Source organism: Pteronotus mesoamericanus, unplaced genomic scaffold (genome assembly GCF_021234165.1).
Source record: "Pteronotus mesoamericanus isolate MK-2021 breed Mesoamerican mustached bat unplaced genomic scaffold, CSHL_Meso_final scaffold_408, whole genome shotgun sequence".
NCBI lineage: Eukaryota > Metazoa > Chordata > Mammalia > Chiroptera > Mormoopidae > Pteronotus > Pteronotus mesoamericanus.
In genome coordinates, this window is record NW_026555315.1 from 968,047 (window position 1) to 992,804 (window position 24,758).

The following is a 24,758-nucleotide window of genomic DNA, read 5'->3' on the forward strand; positions in this document are numbered from 1 at the left end:
GCTCAGAACCCACGACCTGCCAGCGGAAGAGCCTCCCCTTGGGGCTGCCAGCCCTGCCTCGCGCGGTCGCCCGACCTGGGCCGGCCCCACCCAACTCTCCTGTCTCGGAGCCTCCCTGTGGCCTCCCTTCCCTGCGCGCCTGTGCCCCCGGGAAGCTGACCCTCTCGAGGTGTCCACCCTGGCCACAAGGACGAGTTCAGGCTGGACATCTGTCCCTCTCAGGTGGGATCTGTAAGGCCAGAGACCCTCGTCCCGGGGGTGGCTGGAAGTCTTGAAGGCAAGGCCACCCACACCCATTCCGGTCCTGCGGTGTCCGCCCAGGCCCAGCGCCCCGAGGGGCTTTGCTCTGGCTGATGGCGAATGTGGGGGGCAGGCCAGGCCTGGCTCGGCCATGTCCGCTGAGACCCCCGCACCTCTGGGGCCTCCAGGGGTCCCCGTGTGACACACACCCCGATACTGAGGCGCAGTCAGGATTCCGGACCACGGGAAACCTGTACAATAGTTCATATATTTATTCTTAAGCAAGTTATCAATAAAAAATTTAATACTAAAATGCATTTACATAGTTTGCTGTTCATAAAACCTTTGTTTTTGTTTGTTTTTAGTGTTTACATTGAAAAAAACCCACCCCTCTCTTAGTTTACACATTTACAACAGCCGAGCTCCTGCTGGTGGGGGCGTCGCACACACCGGACGCAGACGCAGGAGGGGCGGTGGGGGGGTGGCGGGGGGTGAAGGACAGGGAATCTTGCTGAGGGAAAGGGCCCGCCAGGAAAGGGGGCCGGGCCTGCGCTCCTGCGGCCGGCCGCTGGGGTCGCAGACAGCCTGGGGCTCTAACTGCTGTGCTGGGCTGTCCCCACCGGCCTCCCTGACTCCTGGCCTCGCCTCTCCACCGGCATCTTCCTGTGTCCCGGCTGCCAGCAGGCCCAGGCGGCCCGTGCCCAGCGGCCGCCAGGAATGAAATATTGCACTCTGCGGGGATGAAGGGGCAGCTGGGTGGGGGGTAAGCTGGGGTGCAGGGGACCCCTCCCGGTCCCTGGGCTTCCTGCAGAGCTGCCGGGAGTGGGAGGAGGGGCCCTCCAGGCAGCCAGATGGTTTCCTGGTCAGAGAGAAAAGGGGCCGAGGGGGAGGGGTGGGGTGCCGGGTACCTGCCGACACCCCTTGTCTCCCAGGGACTGGGGCTGTGTCTGTGGGTCACATGAGAGCTCATCCTAAGAAGTGGCGGCTACCTGGGGGCTTTCCTGGGGCGCGTGGCCTTCAGTGCATGCTGGGATGAGGCCACGGGGCCAGCCTGCCCCCGTGGCCTCAGGAGAAGCGAGGAGGTGACAAGTCCTACGGGGTCACTGGCGTGTTGTTCAGAGTCTGGGACGCCCCCTGGCACTGTGGTACCAGGGGGCTGGGCAGAGGGGCGAACAGCTCCCCAGGGGCTGCCTGCACTTGGGCCGGGTGTGGGCTGGAGGGCCTGTGTTCTTGGGCCAAGCACCCCTGCAGGCCGCTGGCCCTGCCCAGTAGCTTCAGGAAAGGCCCAGAACCACCAACCCCCCGCCCCCCACGTGTTGATGGGGCTGGTCGCCTCCCTGCTCTAAGCAGAGGACGGACAAACGGAAATCAGAAATAACTTGGAATATTCAGGAAATGAAATCGAAACGTCACTTTTTCGTATCAACACTTTCAAACGCTTGTTCATTTTGTTTTGTTTAAACAGAGGTAAGATGCACATGGCCACTGTCACACTCCGGGCAGAGGGTCCCGGTTTTTATTGGAGCTTCTGGAACCCCCTCTCCTCGAGGAGGCCCCCTTGGCGGCCCCCTGCCCCCACGAGATGGATTCAAATGAAATAAACTGGAGCGTAACTTCTATCTCCCGCCTCCGGCGTGAGATGGGCGGGCCGCCGGGGCCCTCTGCGACCCGGCCTGGGGCCCCGCCCCCACCACGCCGTGACCACAGGGCACGTGGGAACTCAGCTAGGCTGAGGACAACAGTGCATTTTCAAAGAAAACTCCCCAGAACAAAATCCCTGCACACACACACACGCACGCACCACACACGCATGCACACACACCCTCGTTACGCACGTGGGGAAAAGAAGTCTTTTTCCACTATTTTTTCCATAAAACTTCCCGGAAGAAATACACTATTTACACAGAGAAATAAATAGACAACACACCTGATTTCTGCTTTCCCTGGCGGGAGACAGTCGGAGGTACTAGGGAAAATATGGCTTGGATTCTAATCTCTCGTGAACCGCCGGTGGGAAAGCAGAGAGCGCGGGTGGGGGCGTCCCGCAGGCCCAGCAACCCCGCAGCGGCGGGCGGGGCCGGGTCCGACGCCCAGAAGCTCTCTCTTTCCGGGGCCAATGACAAAAAGCCTGGATCTCGCCTCGGTGGGTTTGCATATTTGCTCACTCGCTCCTCTTCCCGCTCAGCGGGGCGGGGCCGGTGCCGCCCGCCGAGTCGCCCCGTCAGCGCACGGCGCGCCGCGGGCACCGCCGGGCAGGCGCAGGCGCAGGCTCAGCACAGGATGGGCACGCCGTCGGCCGTCACCAGGCGCCCCGTGGCGGGGTCGTAGGTGCCCGCCAGGTAGTAGAGGTCCCGCTGGTCCGGGCCCTGGCGGCTCTGTGTCATCTGCTCGTACTGCTCACGCCCCACGACCTGGCACTTGTGAGAGATGGTCTGCACGTCGTTCTCGTCCTCGTGGCAGGACTGGTACAGGGCGTTCTGCGGAGCGAGGAGTGGGGCGCACGTGCGTCTGGGCGGGCCCTGGCCGGCGCGCCCCGCCCACCCCGGGGCAGTGGGGCGGCGGGGCGGCTGGGGGGCGGGGCCCTGGCCCGAGCCGCGAGAGACTGGGCCCCGCGGGGGTGGGGCAGGTTGGGGGGACACCATTTCTGTGCCCTCTGCAAACGTGGGCTCTGCTCAGGGAGACCTGAGAAGGGGTTTCTGTAGGGGGTGCTGCAGGGTGGAACCAGCCGGTGCTATGCGTTGTTGTGGGTCAGAACCCGCCCCGGGGGTGAAAGCATCACCCCCTTCACGGGAGCCTTGAGGGTGCAGCGGGGAGGGGGATGTGGGGGGTGGGGGTGTGCAAGGACGACCGCGCCCCTCGTTTTGGCTGCTCCCCCTCCCCCCACCCCCGGCCCCAGCACCCAGGCCTCACCTGGCCGTCACTGTGGCGCTTCCCCAGCTTGGTCTCCTCCGGGTGGTAGAACCACTTCACCTTCACCACCATGTTGCTGCCCCACGACTCCCACAGGCTCTCGATGCGGCCGATGTAGGGCAGGTTGGGGCGGCCAGCCGACAGGAAGACGGCACAGTCCCCGACGCGCAGCGTCTCCTTGCCCCGGACGATGGCCTTGTAGAACAGCTTCCTGGCCTTCCCCTTCATGCCGCGCCTCTGCAGGGAGAGAAGCGAGGCAGGGGTGCGGTGAGGGGCCGGGGACCTTGGGGCAGGCGGCGGTGGGACAGACGCCTTGGATCCTGGAGGGTGTTTTGTTTTTCCCCTGAACGTCCCAATGTTCCGATGAAGTTGAACAATCCTGACAGGGGAGAGGTGGGAGACGCGAAGCAGGAGCGTGTGCGGCCTGCCACGGGGCCACCTACCTGCGTGGGGCTCCCTGACCACTTCCAGAGCTGCCGGGCAGGCAGGAAGGCAGAGATCTTTGGCCGGTTTTCCACGGACGGCAGCCGCTGCCTCCGCGAACCCTCTTTGGCTTTGGAGAAGCTCAGGGCCTCCTTGCGCTTGAGCTTGGATTTGCCGCCGCTGGGGCCCGCGCCTGCACCCCCACCCGCCACGGCGGCCCTGGACAGGAAGCAGCGCTGGGCGTGCGGGTGGGGGCCCCCCGCCTTGGAGCGCAGGGCCTCGGTCTGGGCCAGGAGGGCGGGCACGGGGTGGGTGAGGCAGGTCTGCAGCAGCAGGGCCGGGTCCTCGTCATCCGAGCTACAGGAGGACCCCTCGTCGTCCGAGGAGCAGAGGCTGGAAGTGGACAGGGAGCCCGAGGACGAGGAGGTGGACGAACCGGAGGACGAGGAGGACACGGACAAGCGGGCGAGGAAGCGGGCGGGCACGCCGGGGGCCAGCCCGGGGCTGTCCTCCTCCTCGTCCGAGTAGGAGCTGTGGCAGTCACTGTCACAGGGCAGCGGGCACTCGGCCTGGCCAGCGAACTTGCGCAACGCCAGCCCCACAGGCAGCGGGTGGACGGGTGCCCGCCCCTTCCTGTCCTTGCCCACGAGGGCCGGGTGCGCGTAGCTGGGGCTGGGCAGGGGGCGCCCCAGCTTGGGCCCCAGGTCCTTGTCGCCCATGAGCAGCGCTTTGCAGTTCTTGTTCTTGGGGGAAGTCACGCCCTCGTGGTCCAGCTTGACCAGGAACTCGCCGCCCGCCCGCCGCCGCCCGCCTTTCTCCACCTCGGCCCGCTCCGCCTTCTTGGCCCGCAGCAGCCTGTGGGCACCTCCGGGCAGGCCCGGCCCGGCGCCGCCTATGAAAGGTGCATAGGAGCTGGCCAGGCTGCTGAAGGAGTCGGCGCGGAAGCCGTTGCCGAACACGGGCGCTGCCACGCTGTGCACGGGGAACAGCGCCTCGCGTGCACGCAGCTTCTTGGTGCTGCCGTTGGTCTGGAAGAGGTTCTGCAGCAGTCCGGGCCCCTTGCCGCCCGCCGCCGCCTTCCGCTTGGTCTGCGCCACCGCCGACCAGCTCAGCAGCGGGCTGCCCCGGCGGCCCAGGAAGTGGTCCGAGGCCCCTGCGGGGGGCTTGGCACCCGAGGTTAGGAGATCCGCTTTGCCTGGTTGGGGGCAGGGAGAGTCAGAGCTACCCGCGGGCCCCCACACCCCAGGGACCTCCCCCCTGCCCAGCCCTGGGCAGTCCCCGAGTACCAGCTTTGTCTTTGCTGATGGATTTCTTCCCGGGGGTCTTCGAGGCTTCGGGGCCCTCATGCACCTTGGGGGACAGGCTGGGGGCGGTGGGCTCACTGGGTGGGGGGGCCTCACAGGAAGCCTTCTTGGTCCTCCGGCAGCTGCTGGACACCAGCAGAGCCGGCGACGGCTCTGTGCCTGCCGAGTGGACCAGTGGCCTCAGTGCCGTGCGCCCGGGTGACCGCTTCCCCTCGCCCCTCCCTGGGAGCCTGTCTGGACCCAGGGGAGGCCCAGCCCGGCTCCGGCCCCAGGGCTGACCCAGGCCGGCAGGCCCCCCGGCTCACACTGGATCTTGAAATCTGGAGGCAGCAGCCTGATGTTGGACACAGCGATGTGGCCGGTGTCCCCGTCGTCAAACTCCACCACCACAGAGTCCAGGTCCTCCTCCTCGTCACTGGAGTTGCCTGGGGACAGGGCCTGGCTGAGCACGCAGCCCAGGGCTCAGCGCCCGCCCATGGGGCTCTCCCTGGCGGCCGGGAGGCCGATGGGATGCGGTGCCTGACAAACAGCGCTGGGACTGCTCTGCTCCCTGATCCCATCCGACCGTGGGGCTGGCAGGACGGCCGGCAGGCCCCTCTGCCTCCTGCAGCGCAGCCGGCGGGGCCATGTCACCTCCATCCGTTGCCCCATGCCGGGCACGCGTGCGTGGCCGAGGCCTGGCTGGACGCCCTGCCCCCCTGCCGTCCACCTGTCGGGTCCCAGGAGCCCCGCGTCCCCTCCTGGAGGTCAGGGTTCACCCCCAAGGAGCCGTGCCCTGTGGCCAGTTCACGGCCCCAGGACCAGGGCTCAGGGCTCTGGGCAGCCGAAGCCCCGATGTCCCCTGCACCCCTTGCCTTTTCCTGCTGACCAGGGAGCTGGTCCTGTTGCTGCTCTTTGGGTCCCCCGGCCTGGGAAGCAGGGCCCCCTTCTTGGCGCTCGGGGGCCTCCTGCCTGCCACCTGGCCGGCGGGAGGGGCTGGCCACGGCTTACCTCGGACCACGTTGCCCGGGTACAGGCAACGGGACTTCTGGCTCCAGTAGGCGCAGACCCTGGTGCCGGGCGGGAGGTACCGGCTGGACTGGGGCCGGACATCGAGGACCTGCGGGTATGGCAGGACCAGGAGCGTGAGCGGGCTCCCGGGGGGCACTGGGCGCAGCCCCCTCCCTGGGCGGGCCAAGCCGGTGGCCGCTCACCGCCTCCTGCAGCAGCTGCTCCAGCGAGTAGATCCTCTGCCGGTTGCCTCTCTCCCCGTCGATGACGATGCTGTAGCTACGGGGCAGGCGGGGGCAGCGTGAGCCGGCCTGCGGCTGAGGCCGTGGCCCAACCCTGGGGTCCCGCCCTGCCCGCAGCCTGGCCTCACATGTCGGGCGGCCGCAGGGTCCGCACGCTCCCCGCGTACAGCAGGCTGTCTTCCTTCGGGATGAGCACAGGCAGCCCGTCCTGCAGGTCCTCCTTGTGGATGGTGCACGAGCGTGCTGGGGGGCAGGGCGGTCAGGGTCTGGCCACCGCCGCCGCCACGGCCCTGCCCCGCTCCGCGCCCCTCCCTGCCGCTCACCCAGGGCGGCGCTCTGCTCCGCGCTCAGGGAACCGCTCGCTGCCTCCTCCTCCTCCTCCTCTTCCTCCTCCTCCTCGAAGCTGCTGCTGTCGTCAAACTCGAAGTCGTCCTCCACGGCGAAGCTCTCCAGCAGCCGGCTCACCGCCCGGCCCTTGCCCTGGGGGCCAGAGGAGTCAGTGCCCTCGGGGGTGGGGTGGGGGTGGGGGCCCGCTGGGCGCTGGGCGCGGCAAGGGCAGGGATGCTACTACCTGCTTGCCGACGGCCTTGCTTGCCCTCCGGCCCGCCGTCCTGCCCTTCCCCAGGATGGCCTTGGCGTTGCGGGGCGACAGCGCGAGGGACAGGGCCCCGTTCTTCCGCTGTGGGCGGGGGGCAGGGCTGTGGCGGGCGGGCACCAGCCTCCCCGCCCCCGGCCAGCCCCGGGGCCCAGCGAGCGGGCGCGGAGGGCCAGGGCCCTGGAGGCCGCCCCCCGCTCCCCGCCGGCCTCGGACCCGTGGGCGCCTGCTGACGGCGCGGGGGCCCGCGTGCTCACCCGCAGTCCTGGCTGCAGCGCCGTGCTCTTGCGTGTGGCCCGCTTGAGGCGCTCGCTGGCCAGCTGGCTGCCCTCCTCCCGGCAGGTCAAGGCCCGGGCAGCGCCGAAGAGGGCATCCCGGCTGGAGGGGGCCCCCGGCTCTGCTCGCAGGCCGCCCTTGGCTTTGCCCTTGGCTTTCTTCTTGCCTGGTGCCCCAGGGGGCCTGCGCCCGGGGGCCCGCTCCAGCTTGGTGCCCACCTTGGCCTTCGCTGTTCTCCTTTTGATCTTGACCTCGCTCTCCGGGCTGGACAGGCGGCAGGCCCCTGTGGGAGGGAGTGGGGCCATGGCAGGGGTCCTGGCCGCCGCCCCCCGCCCCGCCAGGCTGCCCCCGCCAGCCCTCGCCGCCTGGTACCTAGCAAGCCCTGCCGCTCCTTCTTCTTCTTGGCCTTCTGGTTGGCTTCCATCTTGACCACGGAGGAGGGCGAGGGCCCCAGCACCACCCCGCTGGCACCGGCCGGCAGCGCCAGCCCCGGCTCCACGGGGGGCACTTCTGTCCCCAAGAGACCCTCGCAGCTCTCACTGTCATAGCCACTGCCTGGGGGAGGCGGGGGTCAAGACAAGGGGCATCATGGCAGCACCGTTTTGGGGCGGGGTCAGGGGAGCTGGTCATGCCTGTGTGTGGGTATATTGGGGGGCTGAGTGGAGCCCCGTCACCGTCCCCCTGGCGGCAGCTCGGGGCGCAGGCACCCGGGCCAGGTGTCCAGGCGAGGGTGTGTGGAGGGGGGTGGGAAGGACGCCACCCCCTAACCCTCGCTTCCCTGCCTCCGTTTTCCTCCCTGACACCCGGGTCGCGGGGAGCACGCTCTCAGCGGGGGTCCCCTCCCCAAGGAGGCCCTTCCCCTCTGCCTTCCTCTCCCTTTGTTCTTTGTCCGGCGGGGGCAGGGCTGCTGTGGAGGAAGCGCCTGTTTTCCCAGGCCCCTGTTTCTGGACATGTTTGCGGGGGGCCAGATAACCCTCCAGGTCAGCCTGGCCGGACGTGGCAGGGAGAGAGGACGGAGCGAGAGGAAGAGCTATTTTTAGCCTTTTCCCGGATGCACCTCTTCCCCTTCATCTGCGTGGGGGAGAGCTGCTGGCTCTGCCCTGGGGAGGGGTCTCCTTCCACAGCCAGGGGTCCCAGACCCTGAGTGGCCACAGTCCAGGGGTCCTGGTGGCCCACTCAGGTCCACGACTTGCCTGCCTCCGGTGCTGTGGCTGCCTCAGCCGGGAACTTGGGTGTCTCCCTGCCGCCGCCACCGTCACCCTCAGGCTGTGGGTGCCTGGCTGCTCCGGACACCTTGGTGCTCTTGGCTGGGGACAGCTTCTTCCGGACGCGCCCCGCTGGGAACGGGCTGAGGCCAGCAGGCAGTCCCTTGCTCTTAACCTTTGGCTTCAGCTGGGCCACCTTGTGGGCCACCGTGGACGCCAGCTCTCCCTGACTGCGGCTCTTCTTGCACCGGACCTTCCCCTGAGAACGGCAGGCGGCAGGTCCGCGCACTGGCCCCCCGACACGCTAAGCCCCTGTGGCGGGGCGCTCCCGGCCTCGCCCCCCGCCGAGGGCCCGGGTGAGGCGCCGGCCAGTCCCAGCTCTAACTTCACTGCTGCCCCTCCCACTGCCCGCCCTGCTGGGGCCGGGGGTGGGGGCCAAAGGCCCGGGTGTCTGGGTGTCTCCTGGGCAGAGGGCCTCTTGCTCTTGGGGGGACAGGCAACATGACAAAACGCTCAGGTGCACCTCTCGCCCGAGCCTCCCGGGACCCTGGAAGAGGGGCGGGGAGCGGCCCGAGGGAGGGGTTGTGCCCGTGCCTGTGCCCCCACGGCGTGGGGGCCTGACGCCCAGGCCCCGGGGGCTGTCTGGCTTCCTTCTCCTGCGGGAGTGAGCGGGGGGCGGGGCTGGGTGTCAGGGAGCAAAACTAGCCTGAGCCCCCGGAGGGCCGGGGCCGCCTCTGCTGCGAGGGGCCGGACACTGGCCGGCCTTGGTGCGCTCCGGGGTCCCCGCTGGGTGTTGGCGGGGCCGGTCTGTTGCCTGCTGCCCGCCGCCCGCCGCCCTGCACCCAGGCCCGAGGCACGGCCAGCGGCACTCACCACGGAGCCGGCCTGCAGGCCCACGTAGACGCCCTTCTCCAGTCGGCTCCGCTTCCGCACGGGCTCCTCGCTGTCCTGCAGCTCGGCGCACAGCAGGCTCAGGCCGGACCGCACCGCCCTGGGGATGGGAGCAGGTGGGCCGGGGCCCGCGGCAGGCCCACCAGGGCCCTCCTCGCAGAGCGGCCGCTGCGTGTCTGGGAGGCCCGTGGAGGCCCCGCTTCTTTCCCGAGGGGCGCCTCGCGGCACGTGCCGCCGCAGGGGCAGAGCCTGCGCTGAGACCCGCGGACACCTGCCTCCCCGCCCGCCTCCTCCGCCCGCGGACGGGGCGGGAGCCCTGTGCTCAGGGGCCAGACTCGGCGGCCGGGGGGGCCCCCGTGTGAGTGGGGCCGTGGCCTCAGCCTTTGCACCTGCACAACGGGGGCTCGACAACTGTGGCCCTCAGCAACGCTGGGACCCGGGGGCCGCGCCGTGTCCGGCCACCGGGACCAAAGGCGCTGGGCGAGGCTCTGAGCACGGGGCGCACTCCCCGCCGCCAGGAGGCTGGGGCGGCCGCCGGAGGGACAGGCACCCAGGCTCCGCCTCCCAGCCCGGGGGACCCCCACGGCAGTTCTCAGGCCCGAGAGGTCTGTCCTCTGCCCTCCGTTCTGGGCCCCGGGGGGGGCCCTGCACCTCACCACCCACCACCCATCTCCCATCTGATGCCAAGCCTCAGTTTCCCCGAGCCCCCCAGGTGTGAGGCCGGGAGTGGCCGCCTGTCCTCTGCCAGATGGGGGCCGGGGGCTGCACCCGCCCCTCCCCCACCCCTATGGCGGGAACTGGAATAGGTCGCAGATGGGGCTGAGGGTCCCGGTGGGGCCCTGGCCCTGTGTGGTCAGACCCTGCCCTCTACTTTTCCGCCCGGAGAAGAGGCCGGACCGGAAGCCGGCCTGCGGCCATGCTCGGCCCCAGGGCCCCAGGCCTCCCCCTGCCCTCCTGGACCCCACCTCCACGGCCACCGCCGCAGGGCAGGGCCCTCAGGGGGGTCAAGAGTGGGCAGGAGGGAGTGTCCCGCTTCCCTCTCGGGAGGTAGGGCCCTGGACCGGGCTTCCTTCCCTCTCCCCGAGGCCAGCGCCTTCCAGCCAGGACCCGGCTTCCCGGGTCGGGGTGGGGGCGGGGGGAGGCGGCACAGCGCAAACGCCAGGGCGGCCGCCAGGGCCCCCGGCCAGCAGCCCCACAGCGCTGGCCGGGCCTCAAAGGAAGGGCCCTGGAGCCCTGCCGGGTGACACCTGGGCAGGGCGGAGGGATGGCTGGGGAGGCCCCCAGCCATAGGGCGCACCCCTCCCCCGCGGCAGCCAGCGCGCACTCCCCTCCCCGTAACCTTCTCTGCATTCGCTAATGTTTTGTGACATAAAGCCCTGAGATTAATTTTTTGCCTCTGTCTTAATTGAAGGAACCATTTAGTGCCGATTTAACTATTATTACCAAATCATGAGGATTGATGCTGCGCGCGCACGCGTGCGCCAGTCGTGTTTGGAGGAGCTCAGAGGATTTATGCAAATGGGCCTGCCCAGAGAGGCAATTTGTAGCCGAGAAGGACAATTATGCCAGGCCGGGGAGTGCGGCAACGGCTGCGTCGGGCGGGTAATGGATAATAACGTCGCGCGGCAGCCGTGAGCAGCGCCGCAGCGTGACCAACGACTCTGTACAGTGCAGATAAAGAGGCTTTCACGCAAGGCCGCGTCGCACTCGGGGGCCGGCCGGGCGGGGCGCCGGCGGGGTGCTGCGTGGCCAGGTGCGTGCAGCTGGCATGGCCGTGCACGGGGAGGGGGTTGGCGGGGGAGCTCGGGGCTGGCCCAGGGTTGCCAGTGCCGGACGGGGGAAGGGCTCCAAGCCGGGCTCTGCCTGCTGGACAGTGAGCCAGGAGGTCAGGGCTGGGGGTGCGGGGGCTGCGCAGGGGAGCCGGGGAGCCCAGGCTGCACCACGGGCCCCCGGCCCGAGGTGTCCCCCGGTGACCCACGCACCCAGGACTCACTTGACTTTCTTAACGTCGCCCCTGGGGAGCTGGCCCCCGGGACGCAGGGCGGGCAGCAAACTGGAGTATTTTCGCTTCCTCGGCCGGCCAGGCCCTCGCCTCGCTGGGCTCCGCGCACTCTCGTCTCTCCTGGCAGCCACGGGAGGGGTGGTCAGAGGCCTCGGCCACACTGGCTCCCTGATGGGGTCCAGCGGTTGGCGGGGGGCCGGCCCTCCTGGGACTTGGCCCCGGGAGCCAAGTCTTCCCACGGAGAGCAGGGCCGGGCCAGGACCTCCGCTGCCCCCGCCCCCCAGTCCCAGAGTCCCGCACACACCGGTCAGGGGACGTCTGCCGCCCGGCGACAACTGCGCCCGGAAAGCCCCCTCTGGCCTCTGCCAGGCGTTCTCCTGCCCGCGCACCTCCCCCGCCTGGTTCCTCTGCCGGGCGAAGGCCCCCCGGACTCCAGCTCCCAGCCCCGCTCAGCTGGGCGCACCCCGGCCGACCGCTGCCCGCGAGGCCCAGCCTGCCCCGCCCGCCAGCCGGGGCCGTACTCGCGGTCATGCCTGCGCTGCAGGCGGGCCAGCTCCCGCTGCTTCTCCTTGTACCGCCTCTGCAGCTCCGCCAGCTGCACCCGCATCTCCACCTCCTGCGTGTCCAGCCGGTCGATGGCGGCCTTCAGTGGGCATACCTGGGGGTAGGGGCGCGGGGGTCCGTGAGCCAACAGGGCCCCACGACGGGGCACGGGGTGGCCGGGCCGGAAGCTCCACAGCCCCCGGGGTCATGGCCGTGGGCAAGGGGGCGACCAGGGCCCTCCACTCACAGGCTTGGCCTTGGGCGTCCAGGTGTCCTTGCGCTGGAGGATCTGCATGCGGGGGGTGAGCGTGGGAGCCCTGCAGGGGCCGGCAGCGGGGGGCCGGCCCGAGGCGGCGGGGCTGCCCAGGCCAGCGGCCTCCACCAGGGACCAGGCCGAGGCCAACGTGGCTAGGCGCTGCAGGTTGAAGGCCAGCACGTCCTCCTCCTCTGTGGGGGCACGAGGGTGAGCGTGTGAGCGCGGGACCCCTCCAAGGGGCTCGGGATGGCAGCCCCGGTTGGGACGGCCCAGATGCCCAAGGTTGCGTGGCCCCGAGGAGCGAGGGCCAAGAGCCGCAGGGTGCGCGCCCGGCGCCTGCCTCGGCAGGACCGGGGGTCGGGGGAGACGTCCCCCTTGGCTGCCTCGGGTCAGGCCCGTTGGGATGGCACAGGCCCTCGGGGCAGAGCCTGGACCACTGAGGAAGGACACGTGCCTGTCACGCCTCTACCAGAAACCACCTGTGCTCTCCTGCCTGCGCCTGGAACTGAGAACACCTGGGGAGTCGGGGTGGGGCCAGGCCAGGCCAGGCTCAGGGGAGAGCCCAGCCGGCAGCAGAGGTGGGGGGCGGGCACACACCGCAGGCTGACCCACCGTGAGCTGCGGCAGGAGGGGCCCGGGGCGCGGGCGGAGGCCTGGGTGGGAGAGCGCAGCCAGCGCCACCCTCCAGGACAGCGCGGGGTGGGGGGCAGCGATGGCCTGGGGGCAGCGCAGTGAGCACACGCGACACACTACGCTTGGCTCCTAACGCCGGCCTCCGAGGAGAGGCCTGGGCTCCTGGAGGAAAAGGGTGGCTCGGGGCGGGGCAGGCCAGGGGTGCCGGGCGTCCGGGGGCTGCCACGGGCCGCATCTGAGGCAACGTGACCATGAGCGCCAAGAGCGGCCGACGGCCGGCAGCTGCTGTGGAGGTCGGGCCGCGGGTCCTGTGGGCGCGGGCGGGCGGGCGGACGGACGTGCGACGGCCACCCCCCCGCCCCCGCCTCTCCCAGTGGCCTCCCGGGACGCCAACTCCGAGGGAAGCGCCGGCCACCACCGCTGGCGTCACTGTGATGTGTGACGGCGATCCCCCTCGGCAACAGAACCAGCCGGGAGGGCGCCCCTCTGGACGTCCGTTCTTGGCCAAGGCCGTGGGAGGCCCTCGGCCCGGAGATGGTTGCTGGGTCCAGGGGGCCCGGGAATGGGGGGCTGGGGGGCCGCCCGTCCCCCAGCCGCCGGGCCGGGGTCGCTGCAAGCCTCACGTCAGCTCAAAGCCTCTCCTGGCCCTCCCCGCTAACCCCGTCTTGGGGGCCACTGTCGTTGCTGGGGACCCCCTCTGCTCCCCTCCACCCCCCGCTCAGTCCTCCCTGAGAGCCCCCACTCCTCACGCTAAGCCTGCTGACACCCGCAGGTCCTTGGGTGAACCTGGGGGAGGGGGTCTCCGGTGGCGGGGCAGGTCGTCCTGCTGTCCCTCAGGGATCGACAGGCCTTCACCCCAGGGCTTCCTCGCCCCCCGCCCCCGCCCAGCCTTCCCCCACTGTCCCTGAATCCTGCCAGAGAACGGAGCTCAGCTCCTGCTCAACTTCAGGCACTTGTAGGGGACCGCCGTGGAGCCCAGGACACTTAATGGGGACCCAGGGCAAGTGGGCGCCGGGGGTGGGGGGGGTGGAGACTGAAAGCAGCAGCTGCCTCAAGCCACAGCGCACTGTCCCCCTCCACACACACGGGACACGTGGTCTCCATGCGAGCGTTCATTCAGGGAGCGGCGCGGTCCAGCAGGCTTTAGCACGCGGCCAGGCCCGGCGGCCACGCAGGGCGCTGGCGTCTGCTTAGCACACCCTCGCGCCAGCCGCTCTCCCGCCGCGGGCCCGGCTGCTCGAGCCCGGCCAGGGCGCTCTGCCGCGCGCTGTGGCCCCAGGCCCCCGCGCCAGCCCTGCTGGGACCCTCCCGTCAGGGTGCCCGCTCCCTCCCCTCCGCACTGCAGCGGGCCCACCGGGGCCACAGGCGTGACACAGCGGCCTTGGGGAAATTACAGGAACACTCGCTCTATCTCTACGCAGCACAAAAGGCTCGGGTGGCAGCTGGGGGCAGGGAAGCTTCACGCTTCCGGGAAACAAGCCAGCAAGCCAAAGACTTGGTTGGGTTCTTTCTATAAACATCGACGCAGCGTGGCACCTGGCCCGGGCTCCCTCCGGGGCGGGAGGCGGGGCTTCCCCGCTGTGGCACCGGGCCGCAGGGAGGCCCCTCTGGGGTTCCCTCAGACCAGGCAGGGAGCTGGCCCCCAGGCTCCACCTCTCCCTGCAGGGCAGCCCCAGCCCTGCCCTGCCCCCTGGGGCCACGGCGGCTGAGGGGAGCCCAGGAGCACCGCGTCCGGCAGGGCAGCTCCGGTGAGGCCCCGGGGCCATCCGGGCAGCCTTGGGTGGCCAGCCGGGCAGGCAAGGGCACGTGTCACCAGTGGACCTGCACGGGCCTGGGCAGGGAGCCAAGGAGACCAAGGGGGCAGGGCTGGGCTGGGAAGCCTGAAGGGGCACCCGCACACTTTCTCCCCTTTCCGGGCTGGGGGGCCTCGCCCAGCCCCTCGCCTTGCACCCCCAGGAGCCTGGCATCCCCGCGTGTGATGGGGGTGAGCCGGGGCCTCCCTCAGGGAGTCACGAACACCCACAGTGACGGGGGCTGCCTGGAGGCCCTTTCTGTCGCCCCGAGGACCCGGCTCCTGGGGACCCGTGGGCAGGCAGGGCCGGGGGTGATGTGGGCGGACACAGCTGCCCCCGCTTTCCAGCCGGCAGGGGCCACAGGGGCCTGCTGTCCGGCTGGCCGACCCTGAGCCTGGAGGGCGCAGGGGGACGGGCCGCGCTCACCTGGCAGGGCCGGCTCCCTCCGCTGTGGCTGGAAGTCCAGGTCGGCCAGCTCGCTGAGCAGGGCGATGCCGTGGATCCCTGAGCTGTGGGGCAGGGGGGCTGTGCTGGGTGGCCCAGGGACAGCGGGTGGCTGAGGGTCCAGCGGGCTGATGCCAGGCAAGTCCCCTAGGTCAATGGTGGCAGCCACCAGAGCGTCCAGGCCCAGCAGCACCCCGGGCAGGTGGCTGTTGTCGGGAGTTGACCCCCAGTCCTCCTCCTCCTCCTCTTCCTCCTCCTCCTCCTCCTCCTCCAGCTCGTCCTCCTCGCACTTGGCTGCCTCCTCTGGCCCCGCCTCCCCCGGGGTCTGCCACGTGCCCCGCTCGGCCTGGTCCAGGGTTCGGGGGCTCCCCGCCTGCTGCTCCAGGGCCTGGCAGCCAGCCCCCGACGAGGGCTCCTGCTCCCCTTCTTCCCTCCCCTCCCCCGTAGTCCTCTCTTCTCGGGCCCCTCCCTGAGTAGAATTAGCTGGGCCAGTGGCTTCGGGGCCCCCTCCCTGGAGGAGGGCCCCACATCGCAGTTCCTGTAGCCCCTCCAGTGGGCTGGGGTCCGCCGCCTCCTCCGGGGGGCCCTGCTCCGCAGGGCAGGGGATGACAGCGCGGCCCTGGGCGGCCTCCCTGGCCCCCGAGGGCAGCCCAGGCTCCTCCAGGCGCTGGGGGCTCCGGCGGGACGGCTCCCCGGGCACGGGCGTCCGTGCTGGCTCAGGCCGCGCCCCGGGGACAGGGTTTTGCATAGTTTTGGGGTCCGAGAGGTCAGATGAGTGCACGTGGGGGGAGAAGGAGAAGCGGCCCGCGCCGGCCGCCGGGCACACGAGTCCAGGAGGCAGGTCTGCGAAAGAAGAGCGCGCAGCTGCAGCACCGCGGCCCCATCGCAGGCGGGGTGAGGGGTCCTCGCACCCTCAGCCCCACACCCGGGGGGAGAGCCCCAGCCAGCCCTGTGCCTGCGGACAGGCGAGGCCGAAGCGGGGCCACGTGGTGTCGGGGGGCAGCAGGAAGGCTCCGGGCCAGGCGGGCGGTGAGTCCCGCCCCCGCTGGGCCCACGGGGTCCCTCGGGCCAGCCCCGGCGTGAAGCGGGGCCGCTGACCGGCGGCGGGGAAGGCTGACCATGAGCTGCCTGCGTCGGGGGCTTCCCTGAACCCAAGCCCCCGGGAGGCGTGATGCCCCGTCAACTGCAGTAAAAGAAGGGGGGGGGGCGCTACAAAAGGCGACCACTCCGCCGGCTCGGTCTCCTTATAGTGGGACGGGGACGGCTTTTGTGTTTGCCACACGTGTCCCCAGTGTCAGCGCGCAGCCTCGTTCCGAGAGAAGGACACAGCCGGGGCGCGGGCTGGCGGCGGGGCCGGGCGGGACCCCCGTCGCAGGCCCCCCTCCTCGCCCCGGGGCCGCGCGGGCAGCCTCGCGGGCCCCCATGGCCGAGCACGAGCGCCTGGGCCAGGCTTCGAGGCCGGGGCGCAGGGCCGGCGGCTGCGGCCCCGGGGTCCTGCCCCTGGCCCTGGAGGGTCGGGCACTCGGTCACTCCCAGGGCCTCGTGCTGGCCGGCTGGGCTGGACCCTGGTCCCGCCACCTCTGCCAAGGGCTTTGAGGAGATGGTGGGGACCCCGAGGGCTTCTTCAGAGGGTCACCCAGGATTGGGGAAGCGGAGGAGAGCGTGAGCAGACGACAGGCAACACCCCCCAGGCCCTGCCAGGGGCCTGGGCAGGAGAGGGCGCCCCTGCGGGTGCCAGACCAGGCCGCACCCTGACTCAGCCCTCCCCGCCCGGGGGAGGGAGGGGCGCGAGAGGCCTCACCTGGCTCCAGCGTGCTGAGGTTGGCTCCGGCCCGCCGGCCCTCCCCGCCCCTGTCCTCGGTGCCGGGCAGCGGGCAGCCGGGCCCGGGGCCGCCGGCGAGGCAGCCGGATAAAGTGCACGGGGCGCCAGGACATGGCAGCGGCGACGTGGGGCAGCTGGCGGGGGGCTTCTGGGGAGGAGAGTGGCAGCAGGGTGACAGCTTGGTGGGGCCTGTGGTGGCAGGCGAGGGGGTGCCCTTGGCCGTGGGGGTTAAGGCAACTGGCTTGTGGGTGGACTTCAGGGCCTTCTCCTGGGCGGGCTCCTGCGGCTCCAGGGGGTGGTCCTCAGGCTTCCGCTGTTGGGTGGGGGAGAGGCTCAGGGCGGCTCGGCCCCCACAGGGCAGTGGGGGGTGCGCGTGGGCGGGGACCCGGCCAGAGGGGGCGGGCCCTGGGGCCCGGCCGCCTGGCCTCAGGGCGGGTACCTGGAACGGGGCGGCCCGCTGCTGCGGCGGCGGCGGGGGCTGCGGCGGCTGGTGCGGCTGGTGCTGCGGCTGGTGCTGCAGGGCGTAGAGCTCCTGCTGCCGCAGGAACTGGGACCGCGAGTACACGGGGAGCTGGCCCGGGTGCTGCAGGTGGGAGGCGGGGCCCCGGCCCCCGTACATGGGGGGCCACAGCGAGGCCTGGTCCATGACGTCCGCTGCGGGCCGGCCAGAGGAGCCCTCAGCCCCGCAGGCTCGGGGCTGCGTCCCCAGCCACCCCCGTGCCCACCCGCCTCCTGCCGGCCTCCTCGCCCCCGCCCCTGCCTCGGACCTGCTCCCCGCACCCCCGCGAGCCACCCGCCCCCGCGGGGGCCCTCACCGAGCGAGTGGGGGGCGGCGTGGGGCGCGGGCTCCGAGGGCAGGATGACGAGCTGGCTGTCCTGGGAGAGGGGGAAGACCGAGGGCATGGAGCCGGGCACAGAGGCGGGGAAGCCGGGGGGCAGGTTCTGGTGCAGGGCGGGGTGCCCGAGGCCTGGGGAGACAGGCAGCGCGGTCAGGGGGCGGGGGCGGGGGGCTCCGGGCCCGCCCGGCCCCCACGCCCCCGGCCGCCCTGGGACACTGACCGTAGGAATGTCCCCCCATCCACAAGGAGGGGCTGCGGGTGCGGGGCAGCCAGGGGGGGTGAGCGGGGTGCGGTGGGGGGGCCGGGTCCCCGCCCAGCTGGCTGCTCTGCAGGGAGGAGCCGCCAGCGATCATGAGGTGAGGGGCCAGGTCTCGGGGGCAGCTGCCCGAGGGGTGGATCCGGGTGAACTCCACGAGGTCCTTGTTGTCCCTGCAGGTCACGGGGTGGGTGGGTGTCCCTGCAGCACGGTGGCTGGCAGCCCGCCCCGTTCCCCCACCAGAACCCCGGGCCGTCCGCTGCGGAGGGAGCGGGGGGCGGGCAGCAGGGACAGCCAGGCTCAATGCCAGGGGCCCCGGTCCCCGCAGAGCCCCCCCCACCGCGGGCAGACGCCATGGCAAGGCCCCCGCCCCTGCCCGGCTGCCCCGCCCCCGCCCGGCTCTCACTGTAGCAGCAGCTCCCGGCTGGCCAGCGCCCGGTGCTCCTCACACAGACGCGCCCTCTCCTCTTCGGCCTCCAGGTCCAGCGTGTGGGCGGAGCGGGGCCCACCGCCAGCTGCACAGGGCAGAGATGGCAGAAGGGACGAGGGTTGGGGGGGCTGGGCGGAGGGCCGACCAGGCCCTGAGGGCCTTCAGGGTCTGTCCGGGGGGGTGGGGAGCCTCGGGCTCGTGTGACGGGGCGGGGCCGTGGGGACCGAAGATGAGGGAGGCGCCCCGTCCCGGAGCCCTGGGAGGTGGGGCAGGGCAGGTCAGCGGCGCCCCCAAGCCTCCCCGCCGGGGCGCGGCCATACCTTTGAAGGCCGGAGCCGCCCGGCCCTGCCGCCCGCTGTTGGCGCCGTAGGCCGTCTCTGGCCGGCTCGCCGTGTCCTTCTGCCGCGCCAAGGCCACCGCGATGCCCACGGGGGGCTGCCGCACCTCCCCCTCGCCATGCGGGGCCTCGTGCTCCCGGCTGCGGGCGCAGTCGGGCCTCTCCGCCTCGCCCGGGGCCTGGCCCGAGCCCTTGGCGGCCGGGCACTTCGCGTCCTGCTGGGCACAGCTGGCCTTGAGGCCGCCACCCAGGCCTACGAAGGGCGCCTTCTGGCCGACGACCAGGGCCTGGTTGCTGTACTTGAGCAGGTTCTTCATGGCCGAAACCTCATCGGGCGGGGCGGGCAGGTCCTGGGGCAGGAGGGCTGCTTGCTGAAGGCCGCCGCCGCCGCCGAAGGGGTCCAGGTAGGCGCCGCCCTTGTGCTCCTCGCCGACGGCCATGGTGGCACCCTGGCCCGCCTGGACGCCCCACGGCGGCAGCTGGGGCCCGCCGTAGCCCAGGGAGGCCAGCTCCAGGGACTTGCGCTTGGCCTCGGCCCCGCCGCCCCCCGGCTCCATCTCGGGGGTCACCAAGTGCTGCTGGTGCCGGATGCGGGCCACCTTCTGGGCCCCGGGGAGTCCTGCAGGGGCCTCCTTGCCGGCGGTCTTGTCTAAAGTGCAGCAAGCCTGGGTGACCTTCCCGCCCAGAGGGTCCTGGTGACCTGGCCGGGGACAGTCCTGGGAGGGGGCGGGCAACTCAAAGTAGTTGCTTTTGTCCAGCCCCCCAGCGGAGAGCCCGGGGAAGGGGGCCTCGGGTCCTGCGCTGCGGAGATACTCCAGGCCCTTCAGCCGGGGGTTGAGGGCCGCCTCGAAGCCCCCCGGCCGCCGCTCGCCCTTGCCCTCCGCCTTCAGGTGGGCGTAGGAGACCCCGTAGGGTGCGGCGTGGTCGGGCGCCAGGGCCCCGTCCAGGTGCCGGTCTTTGCCCTCCCCCGCCACGGCGCAGGTCTCGGCCCCTTGGAAGGGGCGGCTCTTGTCGGCCAGGCGTCCCACGGAAGGCACAAAGGTGGGCCCGCTGGCCTTCAGGTCCCGGGGCACTTGGTCCTGCAGTGGGCGGAGCCCGTCGGGGCCGGCGTGCAGCTGCAGGCAGGGGAAGGAGCCGGCGGCCGTGCTGAGGGGCGGGGGCGGCCCGGCGGGCAGGCCGGACGGCACCGTGTAGGGCACGGAGTGGTGCAGCACCTGCCGCCTCTCCAGGCACTCGCCGAAGGCCTGCCCGGGCTCCGCGGGCCCCGCCGCCTCCTTGGTGCAGCGTCCCGAGGCCACCACGCCCACGCCGGGCCGCACAAGCACGCCGCCCGCGCAGCTGGCCAGCGCGGCCTTGCCCGTCTCGCCGTTGAGCACCTTGGCGTTGAGGAGGCAGGAGGCGAGGTGCTTGGGGCGGCCCTCGCAGGAGGCCCTGGGCGCGGGGCCCTCCTTGCAGGGCCCGTCGGCGGGCAGGGGCAGGACCAGCCTGTGCCGCTCCTTGCCTCCGTCCTCCTCGGCTGCTGGCCGCTCCTTGCCCTCCGCCGCCTTGCCCGCCTTCTCCTTGCCCAGCTCTTTGCCCACGAGGAAGCGGTCGAACTCCTTGGCGCCCTTCTGCAGCGCGGCGGCCTCGCCCCGGTCACGGCTGCAGGCGCCGACGGGGTGGCTGGGGGCGGCCCGGGCCACGCCGGGGAAGCTGTGGTTGGGGGGCAGCAGCGTGGGCTGGGGGGGCAGGTTGCGCAGGTAGAAGTTATCTGCGTGCGGGAGAACCCAGGTCAGTGGGAAGCCAGGCCGGACAGACCGAACCGCCGCCTCCCCCGGGCCTCCCCCTGCCCCTGGCCGTGACCCAGGGCTACTGTCTGAATGAGGCTTCAGACTGTAAAACGGGGGTCACCTAAAGTCGACCGCCGGAACCACTCTTAGGCGGGCGGGCCAATGCATTCAACACGGTCACACCGCTGGGCAGTGCTCACGCCTGTCGGTCCCCAGAATTTGCTCGTCCCCCCAAAGCGAGGCTCTGACCCCGTTCCGTGCTAACGCCCCACCCTGGGGAGGCTCTGAGCTATGTTCAGCCCCCTGGGAGGGGAGCGATGACAATGCCCGGCCCCCAGCCCAGCGGGAGCAGGCAGCGCCAAGAGGCGAGGTCCGGGGCAGCCGGCCTCTCCCCCAACCCCCTTGGTACCGGAGGCGTGCAAACTGGCCCAGTGGTTTTTCGGGTATTTTTTTCCATTGTCCTTTAGTCCCCTCATACCCGCTCCTCCCCTCGGTCCAGCCTCTGGAAACAGCGGTCAGAACCCTACAGCTGTGGAGGCCGCACGGCTTAGTGGCCAAGCGGCCGTGCACGCGGTGGGTGGCGTGGCTTGGCCACGGCGCGGCGCGCTGTGCCAAGAGGCCCGGCTGCGTCGGGGAGCTGCGTGGGGGCCCACTGTGGGCGGGGCCGTGCCCTGTGGGCCATGCCCGGGGCCCCGCTCCTCCCAGCCCCTGCACAGGCTCAGACCCCGGAGGACGCGACGCTGGGGAGGTGCGCGTCTGCTGGCAGCTTGGTGTGGAGACTCCGCGCACCCGCCTCCTGAGCTCCTCGGCGGCCCTTGGCGCCCGCGTCACCACGGCGGGCCTCGGGCTGGGTGATCACTTATGGAACGGAGGCAGGAGAAAGGTCCCGGCTGACTGTCCCCACCCCTGGCCCACTATCGGCTTTTGATGGCCCCGCAGCTCTGGGACCATCGGTCCTGGTGGGCAGTGGGTGTGCCCCCCGCCCCCCGGCTCCTCAGCCTGGGCCCTTGGCCCAGGGCAAAGCCGTCCTGCCCAGGCCTGGCCTTCTTCGCGGGGCCGCCCAGTGCTGGGACCCGGTTACCATCTCTGGGGGCCTCGGGGGGCTGTCCCCCTCCGTACCCAGCTGGGATGGCAGACAGGCAGCGCGGACGGCCTGGAGCCCCCAGAGAGAGCAGACAAGGGGGAACCAAAGAAACATTTGGAACTTGTAAAACTGTCCTCGGTTGTGTAAATTCCTTGTCAGTTTCCTGCTAATTAAAACAAGGGCGGCCTAGGCGGAACCTAATTAGCGAGGTTTCCCAAACTGAAGGGTTCCCCGGGGGTGGGGTCCACCCCAGCACTGTGAAAGAGGGGAGGCCGCCAGGGCCGCTGCCTGGAGGGGTCCCTGGCTCGGGGTCGGGACCACCTGTCCGCCCCTGACAAATGCTCTCAAGAGAGCTGCACACGCCGAGCTGCTGTGGGAGTTTGGGGGACCAGCCCCCACGGCCGTCCACGGGGGACCGCGCTCCGGGCAGCAGAGCGTGCAGGGCCTGACCCGCCCTGGGGCAGGCGGGAGCTCTCCCGCCCCGTCTGCCGGCAGGGTCTCCCCTGTGCCCATCCCAGCGGCTGGCCCCGCGCTGGCCCGAGGCCGAGGCCGAGGCCGAGGCCCGCGGCTGCCTGGCCAGGCCCAGAGGCGCCAGGGTTCCTCGGGGGCGGTCCCCAGTCCCTCTGCGTGGAGGCTGAGGGAGACCTCAGGCCATGCCCTGCACCTGCTCCATCCCGGGCCACGGTCCCCTGCAGGCTCCTGGCTGGCATCCATGCCTTCGGGGGTCTGCACGAGTGTGCGCGTGTCCCCGCCACGGTTCCCCAGCCCCGACTTCTCATCAGCGAAGCCCGGGCCTCAGCATCCCACCTCCAGGGACACCTCCTGGAGGCCCCTCCTGCCCACAGGGCGCCAGCCCCCACCCCACATGCACTTTCACAGCCTCGGGCCCCCGTGAGGGGCGGGGCCTGACCCGGTACTGCCCAGTGAGGCGGAGGTGCGGGCTTTGCCGCCGCCCCCACCTGAGCACCCTGGGACCCCTGGGCCACTGGGGTGGGTGTGCGGGGTGACTCCAGGTGCGCAGGGAGTGGGGAGCTGCGCCCTCGGGCCGAGGTGACAGAGGCTTCCGCCTTGGCCTCAGGGCTCCAGAGAGCAGTCTCCCGGCTCTTGGGGGCTCCATGGAACCCGCTGGTTGGCCTTGGTCCTGGGATCCAGAGTTTAAATCCTCCGGGCCTGAGAAGCAGGCCCACCCTCCCCTAGTCCCAGGGGGGCGGGTCTACCCAGACGCTGCGCCCCAAGCCCCACCCACATCCTCAAGCACCCCCCCCTCCAGCACTTGCCTTTTTGGGCTCCATAGAAACGGTGTTGTCCATAGAGAACGTTGCTGTTTCCATGGTGATCCAAGTGGCTCATGGGTAGGAAGGTGGAGGCCAGACTCCCCGAAAATCTGGGGTACCCTGGAGCTAGAGAAGCAAGGGGACCGACTGCAGAGGCACCCCCAGGCTGTAGCCCCTCCCGGGTCCCAGGGCGGCGAGGAGCCGGCGGGCCGCCCGGGGCTGCCGCCCCAGGGCACCCAGCGGGCCGCCCGTGGGAAATCAACCCATCGATACGTCGTATTAACTCCGACTCGCTAACGCCGCCCCCACCCCGTGCAGCTCCGGCTGAACCGCCGATGGGCTGGGAGTGAGGGGCGGGTGGCGCGGGCCGCCTCTCCGGAGTGGGTCCGAGCCCGTGGCAGCGCAGCTGCGGGGCCCAGGGAAGTGTGGGGTGGGGGACGCAACGGACACAGCGCGGGCACCGGCCCCGCTGCGGGCCCGAGGGGCCCACAGCGGACACCGCCTCGCCGGCCCCTCCCCGCCGGCCCTGCGCCTGGGCCTGGTGGCCGACACCTGGGGCTGGCGCAGGTGGGCGGTGTCAGGCGTCGCCTTGCAGGAGGCCACAGGCCCTGGGCTCCCCGCCAGCCGGGCCCGCTCTGCACCCTGAGATCCGCAGAGGGTCCTCACGCTGGTGGTGCTACCCCCAAGAGTCCCCTACATTGGTCCCCAGCCCTGGGACCCTCCGGCTGCCCCTGAGTCATGCCGCAGGCCCCGCGCTGCCCCCCAGGGACACGCGCGCTGCCCCCTGGAGGGATGAGGACAGAACCAGCAGCAGGCCAGGGAGGCAGGCACGGGGCGGGGGGGCCCTGTCTGCTGGGTGTCCTGCCCCACCAGGCCCAGAGGGAGCGGGGGGCTGGCCGGGGCGCATGCTGGACAGCGCAGCCCGCGAGACCTGACCCCGCAGCTCGTGCTTTGAGTCGACGCTCTGAGCATCTCCCCAGGGAGAGCGGGTGTCAGAGGAGTTTCTCTCGGGGATCCCATGGCTGCACCGGCTACGAGAGACGGCTTCCCACCCAACCCCTGGGCCGCCTCTGCTGTGACCGCGGTGGGAGCCCGGGGCTTCCCCGGGGGCTGGGGGAGGGTGGGCTGGCGGGGCCCCAGTGTGGGTCTGAGCGCCATGGCAGCGCGTCCTCGGAGGGGCCGGAGCGTGGCAGGCGGCCGAGGCCGATCCCGGGGACCCGGGAGCTGTCGGACGGGGGTGGCGTGGGGGGTGGAGGCCGGCGTGGCCTGGACGGTCGCGGAGCCGGGGGTGGCCGGGGTGCGGGAGGGCAGCGCCAGAGCTCAGGGTGGGAAACGGCCAGGCGTCCAAGGGGGGCACTGCGGGGACCCCCGGGAAACAGGCCCCCAGTCCGAATGAGGTGTCCTGCACCCCGATCCAGCGGGCCCCTCAGCAGTGACAGGCCACCACCATTCAGCCCTTGATGCCACAGCGTGACATCCTCTGGCCCAGTGGCCCCGGGGGGCAGCCGGGTCCCACAGGCTCCAGGGCAGCCCCCGCGGAGGCTCAGGAGGAGCAGCGCACCGAGGTGCCCCAGCCGGCGCCCCGTGCCCGCCGCCCGGGCCTGCCCCTCGTCCCGGCCCTGCCCGGCGCGGGCTGAGCCCGGGAGCCTGGCCCGGGGGCCTGGGCTGTGTGGAGGCACATCTGGGGCAGCTGTTTCCTAGATTAAACTCGGCTCCCGGAAGACCCGACAAAAGCGGGGGGCGGGCGGGGGCGGCCGGGGCGGGGGCAGGGTCCCGTGTGTGCTGCACGGGGAGCGGCAAGACCACGCAGCTGCCCCCCTTTAATTGGCTGCTGTTAAATGTTTTACAGGCCTCGTTTTGGTAAACAGAAGTCTGTAAATTCCTCCTTCCCAGACTCCATTTCCCAGGCGCGGACCCCCCGTGACCCCTCGGGAGGTCCGGGCCTCCCGCCCACCCGCCCTCTGGGGGAGCTGGCGAGGGGCAGGCTCCTTCCTGCCAGCGCCTTCGGGGGCGGAGTGGGGCCGTGGCCCTGCCTGTGCTCCCGCTCCTGCCCTGCGCGGGCGGCATCCGCCAGGAGGGGTGGGCATCCAGCAGGGGCCGCACCCGGGGACCCCGAGGGGAATCAGGGCGGGGGGCGGGGGGCGGGGGGCGCGGTGAGGCAGCGTGGGAGCCTGGCCCCGGGGGAGGGGATAGGGCGAGG

At 71.4% G+C, this 24,758-nt stretch overlaps 1 protein-coding gene across 2 annotated transcripts in view; it reads right to left on the minus strand.

Annotated features, from left to right (window-relative positions):
* Positions 1 to 2,506: 2,506 nt before the first annotated feature.
* Positions 2,507 to 24,758, minus strand: part of BAHCC1 (BAH domain and coiled-coil containing 1) — a 48,197-nt gene continuing 25,945 nt past the window's right edge. The window contains exons 3-27 of one of the 2 annotated variants that reach the window (XM_054593042.1): positions 22,562 to 22,684; positions 18,415 to 20,181; positions 18,071 to 18,179; positions 17,629 to 17,837; positions 17,385 to 17,537; positions 17,009 to 17,223; positions 16,549 to 16,882; positions 14,730 to 15,590; positions 11,869 to 12,068; positions 11,600 to 11,736; positions 11,070 to 11,198; positions 9,059 to 9,176; positions 8,170 to 8,444; positions 7,353 to 7,531; positions 6,962 to 7,263; positions 6,681 to 6,788; positions 6,433 to 6,589; positions 6,238 to 6,352; positions 6,071 to 6,146; positions 5,868 to 5,976; positions 5,183 to 5,302; positions 4,860 to 5,036; positions 3,594 to 4,768; positions 3,151 to 3,387; positions 2,507 to 2,717 (exon numbers count right to left, since the gene is read on the minus strand). In XM_054593042.1, coding sequence (XP_054449017.1) covers positions 2,511 to 2,717; positions 3,151 to 3,387; positions 3,594 to 4,768; positions 4,860 to 5,036; positions 5,183 to 5,302; positions 5,868 to 5,976; positions 6,071 to 6,146; positions 6,238 to 6,352; positions 6,433 to 6,589; positions 6,681 to 6,788; positions 6,962 to 7,263; positions 7,353 to 7,531; positions 8,170 to 8,444; positions 9,059 to 9,176; positions 11,070 to 11,198; positions 11,600 to 11,736; positions 11,869 to 12,068; positions 14,730 to 15,590; positions 16,549 to 16,882; positions 17,009 to 17,223; positions 17,385 to 17,537; positions 17,629 to 17,837; positions 18,071 to 18,179; positions 18,415 to 20,181; positions 22,562 to 22,684 — 7,592 coding nt within the window. In that variant the 3' untranslated portion in view covers positions 2,507 to 2,510. Of the gene's footprint in view, positions 2,718 to 3,150; positions 3,388 to 3,593; positions 4,769 to 4,859; positions 5,037 to 5,182; positions 5,303 to 5,867; positions 5,977 to 6,070; positions 6,147 to 6,237; positions 6,353 to 6,432; positions 6,590 to 6,680; positions 6,789 to 6,961; positions 7,264 to 7,352; positions 7,532 to 8,169; positions 8,445 to 9,058; positions 9,177 to 11,069; positions 11,199 to 11,599; positions 11,737 to 11,868; positions 12,069 to 14,729; positions 15,660 to 16,503; positions 16,883 to 17,008; positions 17,224 to 17,384; positions 17,538 to 17,628; positions 17,838 to 18,070; positions 18,180 to 18,414; positions 20,182 to 22,561; positions 22,685 to 24,758 lie in introns of both variants that reach the window. The other variant, XM_054593041.1, reaches the window with a different exon arrangement.